General features: G+C 36.8%; 1 protein-coding gene across 1 annotated transcript; it reads left to right on the top strand.

Annotated features, from left to right (window-relative positions):
* Positions 1–3,863: 3,863 nt before the first annotated feature.
* Positions 3,864–4,697, top strand: LOC132314294 (uncharacterized). The gene has a single exon (XM_059813169.1). It carries the CDS (start codon positions 3,864–3,866, stop codon positions 4,695–4,697), a length of 834 nt encoding a protein of 277 aa, XP_059669152.1.
* Positions 4,698–6,205: the final 1,508 nt, after the last annotated feature.

Genomic DNA, 6,205 nt, shown 5'->3' with positions numbered 1-6,205 from the left:
AGATACGATTTATGTAGCCACCGTCTCTGATTTGGTAAGTGAGTTTGTACAACATCATTTCAAATTTGATAATTAAAAAGGACGTATCTATTTTTATTGGTTCACATCAGTGGTGAGGATGGTGTACATCTTTATTGGTGATGACCTAAGTATTATCGGTGAAGACCTATGTATTGTCCATAATAATAATGATGATGATGATGATGAGGAGGAGGAGGAGGAGGAGGAGGAGGATAACATCTTTGAGATCTCTAGCAAATTATATTTTTTTTAATTAATCATAATTCTGCTATCCTATTTTTCTTATTCTGTCAACACTACTAGTCTTGTCAGATTTTTATGTGTAATGTGAAAAGGAATTTATTCCAATTGGTATCGTTCACATATAACCAAGGATTGAACAGTGGAGATCTCAAGCTTTAGTATTATTATTATTTTTTTGAACAACTGGATGTTTTTTCAAGAAACACCAAAACAAAAACATTCTATTTTCTTGAAATGCTCCCAGCGTTAGGCTCTATTTGGTTCGCTGGTTCAAAGTGAAGGACAAATATAGGAAAAATATACTTCTCTAGTCAGATTAGATGGAAAATAATGAAGGAGAAAAAAAGGAAAACTTTGGAGGTATTATTAGTTCAAGAAATTATATCAGTATGTTGTATTGCTTCTTGATTCATTTTAATTAAGTTGTTTTGTTGAATAAATTCTCTCTTTTTCCAGTAAAAAATAAAACAAAATAAAGAAGGTAAAAAAAAAAAGGGTCAAATTTGAGTCTTGTGACACTGTTGGAAACCAAAGTTTGCTGTGACAATGTTGATCATATACATAGGGTTATTGCACCAACCTGGAATTTGAGATGTAATTACTCCTCCTCTGATATGGGAAGGGTTTGGATCCTATGGAACCCTCTAAAGGTGTCTCTAATGTCTTTTTCTGAAAATAGTTAAACCATTCATTTCACAGTGTGGCTATTTGATCTTAGGGTCAAATGTACGTTTGGCTTATTTTATATATGCTGCTAATACTGACGTGGAAAGAAAGCCACTTTGGAGAAGTTTGAATGAACCAAGTTGCTCTTATTTACCTTGGATTCTCATAAGGGATTTTAATATGCTCCTTCAAGTTAGTGAATCATTTGGGAATGCACTAAGTTGGACATTTGATATGCATGATTTCAAGACCTGTTTACACAGAATTAGGCTTGAGGACATGAGGTTATCTGGCATCCACTTCACCTGGTCAAATAACAACTTAGGTTGTGCTAATATGTCTAGAAAGCTTAATATAGTGCTTATTAATCAAGCATGGATAGACGTGTTCCCTCAAGCTGAATGTTGCTTCCTTCTACATGGAATCTCTGATCACTCACCAATGGTGGTTAAACTAGGTATCACCTCTCCTAGAAGGAACATACCTTTTAAGTTTTTCAATTTCTAGACTTTGAATTCTAAATTTTTGAATGTTGTTACTGCTGGATGGTTGTTGGAGTTTCAAGGAACTAGGATGTATAGGGTTGTGAGAAAACTTAAAGCACTTAAGCATCCACTCAAGCTGCTCAACAAGAATTATTACAGCATTGGTTTATGACCCATATAGTTAAATGAATATAAACAGGTTATACGAGTTGAACTGTTCAACCTAAACACGACACGATTAACTAAATAGGTTAATCATATCAATTCATTTATCTTTAATATCAATTCAAACTCACTTAATTTATATTATGTTCATTTATCTTTAATATCAATTCAAACTCACTTAATTTATATTATGTTCGAACAAATAGTGTCAAACTTTGTCACTCCTAACTCGAAAAGAGTATGTTACGATGTAAGAGGAGTGGACAGGAGAGGCTTTTCTTGTCACGTGTCAGGACTAGATTGAGATGCTAGATTATATATATATATAAGGCATGATACTAGATTGAGAAGCTACCTAAAGTTTCCGTACTTGTGGACCAGTACCAAAATTTATGATGAGCAGTGGGAATGCCTCCATTTGAGTAGACCCAATAATAGAGTGTGTGTGTGTATATATATATATTCTTTCTTCCATACTTTAGATGGTGGTGAAGCAGGGACATTTTTTTCCTCTTAAAAATATTGTAAATATGAGAATTCACAATTGGAAACTACTACTTTATCTAAATAATGCCAAAAATCTAAGCATTTATTCTGCACGATTCTTAAAATACCAATTTCGTGAAGCAAACATGGCATAACAAAGAATATTATTTCGAATGGGACAAGTGGGGTACCGGTCGAGGACCCTCCAACGATCAAGTTAGTACTTGAAATCGTATAACATAAAAATAATTTTGTATTCAATGTTAAGGGTTTTTTTTTCTCATGCCGGATTTAATGGCTCGATAACTTATTTATGGTTGCCCGTTCAAATCAAGATCCTTCTGCACATGGTTGAGATCTCCCATGTCATTAGTGACAGGTGATGAAGTTGGTCGTAATATTAGAATTCACCTTATCCACTTCGCCAGTTGAATAGTAATATCTTTATATCCTCAAGTAGAAAAGTAATGGTAGCAGGTCAACTCTGGGTTTTTTCTTTTTTCCATCACTATTCTTGCTTACCGATCATATTTATAATGGTAGGTTTTCTTAAAAGATATGACCCTAATATATATATATATTGGTGAGAGAGATAAACAACATGAGGCGAGGGGGACAAAATAAGCAAATGGATATTAAAATCAGCTATATTTTTGGAGAATAACAAGCCACCGATATGTACTTGAAAATTTCCCTCAAGCCTTTTGATGAGAAAAATATCACCTTTGAAAAAGCTTGGAAATGGTCCACTCAACCTGTGGCCATGACCTCTTGGTATGCCCCATCTATCCAGATTTTGGCATGCTAACACAGATTCTGTCTGCCCCACTCTCACCAAACGATCGAGTTCTCGCCGCCAATCAATCCCTTAAGTGTATGTTTCAAATGGACTTTTGGTGACCACAGTCCCTTTACTCATGCTTTTGATGGTCAGGTAGGTATTTCTTCCCAGTTTGATCGATCGGCAGATGTGGCATCTTATAGTTCCTTTTCCTTATCTATATAATACACACTTACCTTACCAAAAACAATTAAACAAATGGAATATGCCACTACTACACAATTAAACAATTAAACAAATGTGCCACTATAAAGACTAGTACATAATCTACCATCTTTTGCTTAAGCCGCTACTACTCATAGAATCCACTCTCAAAAGAAGACTAGTAACTACTCCATAATCAATCTTTATAGTTAAGCCACCAATATTCTATGCATCCCACCTTCATTTAATGACAATCAATACCTTTACTTTTTCTTTTTCTTTTCTTTTTTCTTTTTCCTTTTTTTTTTTTTTTTTTTTTTTTTTTTTTTTTTTCATGGGTGTGTATGTATATACGTGTGTGTGTGTGTATAGAGCCATAGAGGTCTAGAAAGAAAAAAAGGGAAAGATAAAAAGTACGTCAATGTCTTAGTAAAAAGAGCTGTTCGTGTGTGTGTGTGTGTGTGTGTGTGTCTACCAGTAACTAGAGACAAAAACGAAGACATGCAATTAAGGGTCTCCTAACTGTAATAGGTACCATGGGCTTTTTTCGATGCCTAACATGGCATTGACATCTCACGTGATGCACGATTTCAACTACAATAATCAACATATGTAGAATTATTACTACTGATCCTGTACATGTTTACAATATTGCATGTAAAAATCACACCTGATCCTGTATATGTAGAATTATTACTACTGGTATATGTTTGCATGTTTAGTAAAAATTGCATGTGGCTTATTACAATATTGTTTTTAATATTTTTATTAGCTCATGTATATGCTTTAAGAAAAAAATCAATTAGTAAGTCATGAGTGGTACAATGCAGCTTGGTCTCTCTGATGTGGAAATTCTTCAACTGGACCCTAGAGTCACAGTTGATAGTCTAATTTCCAACAATCAGTGGGAAGTACCAATATCTCTCCAACAAATCCCTTTTTTCCAAAGCCAAGCCTTCACTTTACAGCTGCAAAATATCCCACCCCCTTCATATGCCTCAGATAAAGTAGAATGGTTCCCTAGTTCACCCAATGAATACTCTCATAGGCTCACCATGGACTATTTTACTCCTCCCTCACTGGTTTTTGCTTGGGATCAGCTTGTATGGTTCAAACATCACATCCCAAAGCATGGCTATATTGTCTGGCTAGCACTTAAAAAGAGACTTGCCACACTTGACACCAAGCCAATGATGAAGAAACACTACACCAATGCATGCTACCTTTGCCTTGCACACGAGGAATCACTTGACCATATCTTCTTCAAATGCCAATTCAGCTCCAGAATCTGGGAAATTGTTCAACATGCAGCTGGGTTTTACATTAAACCTGACAGTTGGAATGACTTGATCACTTGGTGTGCTACAACATGGATGCAGGATCACTTCATCACTCACAAGCTGCTACTTTCAAGTGCAATCTACTTCATTTGGCAAGAAAGAAATGCAAGAGCATTTAGGAATAAATCTTCTCCACCTACTCATGCTATTCACCTCATCAAAGGTTGCATCAGAGCAAGATTTTCCTCCCTTAAGCTAAAGCACAACTCAGACATTAGGAGGATTACTTCGCTGGAAGGAATGCATCAGTTATTCTTACAAGGTTGTTCATATGCTCATGGTCAGTCATGGTTCCTACTGCAATAGTTCTCTTATCAATTCGTAATGCTACTTGGAGTTCAACAATGAGAGTTCATCCTTGTTAATCAACAATGGGAGTACACATGTTACAACTATGTTTGGAAATTGGGAGTACACATTGCTGTAGCCTGCTGTAGAATCCCCTTCTACCAAGGAGCGTGTTCCTTTGGTTTGTTTAGTTGGTTGGAACACTTTGTACATATTCTTTAAATAAATAAATAAATAAATAAATAAAAGAAGAAGAAGGTCATGAGTGGTACAAAGGTTTTTCAAACTTTTGTGGTCCCTGTTTAACAATGCAAGACAGAGATACATACACACAAACAGAGAAATAGAGAGAGAGGAGATGTAGAGAGAGAGTGTGTGTGTCTACCGGTAACTAGAGACAAAAACCGAAGACATGCAATTAAGGGTCTCCTAACTGTAATAGGTACCATGGGCTTTTTTCGATGCCTAACATGGCATTGACATCTCACGTGATGCACGATTTCAACTACAATAATCAACATATGTAGAATTATTAGGGATTTTTACATATAAATGTACTTATGGAGCCATATTTACTATATGGTTAAGTCAAAGTCTGATAGTTTCAATAAAATGAGGTTGACCCAAATGCTGATGTGTACATGAATTTTTACTGTTTATTTTAATTTCTTATCTAAAATACCCTTTTTTACTTTTGAATCAAATTACATTACTACCCCTTTCTCTTTCCTCTTCGGCAGTTCGTTTTCTCTCTACTCTCTCTCATCAGACCAAATCTCATTATACCGCCCCTTTCTCTATGGCCATTCTCTCTCTACCCAACTGAAACCCAACAATTCAATCTCCTACCACTCTCTCTTTAAATTGAAAATTAGAAGCAAAACAGAGCTTAAGTATCATTTTGGCCCTACCTGGTACGAACTGGGTCTTGCAACTCTCGCCGAAAGTAAGCCCGCCGCCTCTTATCTTTTCCTTCCATCACATACATATTGCAGACACACCCATCATATACATCACACATATATTTGCACACACAGAGGTATATATATATATATATATGGGTAAATACATATATGTACATGTATATATAACAGAGAACATGAGAGATGGTCGACGACCATCGCAACGTGGCGAGCTCAAAACGGCGGTGGCCCTCCATGATTTCGCGATGTTCCACAACAAAGTTCACCAGTCACTACCACCACAAAGGCGGCGCCGTAGAGCTCGGATCGTCGCACCCGCCGTTCGCTGTGGGTCGAATCAAGATCGGGCTGTGGTCGTGGAACTGGGTTCGAGGAGCGTCGTGACCGGAATCGTTGCTGTCTCAGGCCGTTCGTTGTGGGTCGAATCAAGATCGTGATCCATGGTCGTGTCATCGGGTGACGATTGAGAGGTTGGGTATGGGGTTGATGATGAGGGCGATTGAGGAGGAATTGAGGGTGATATGGTGTATCAAACTTCTGTTGTCATAGAAGACCTCTGTTGTTGGGTTTCTTTGTGGAGAGAGACTGAGAGAGTCCATAGCG

The sequence above is a fragment of the Cornus florida genome, unplaced genomic scaffold (assembly GCF_030987335.1).
Source record: "Cornus florida cultivar Cherokee Brave unplaced genomic scaffold, ASM3098733v1 CherokeeBrave_3.0.0_Hap2_Chr06, whole genome shotgun sequence".
Taxonomy (NCBI): Eukaryota; Viridiplantae; Streptophyta; class Magnoliopsida; order Cornales; family Cornaceae; genus Cornus; species Cornus florida.
This window is presented reverse-complemented; position numbering and strand designations above follow the sequence as displayed.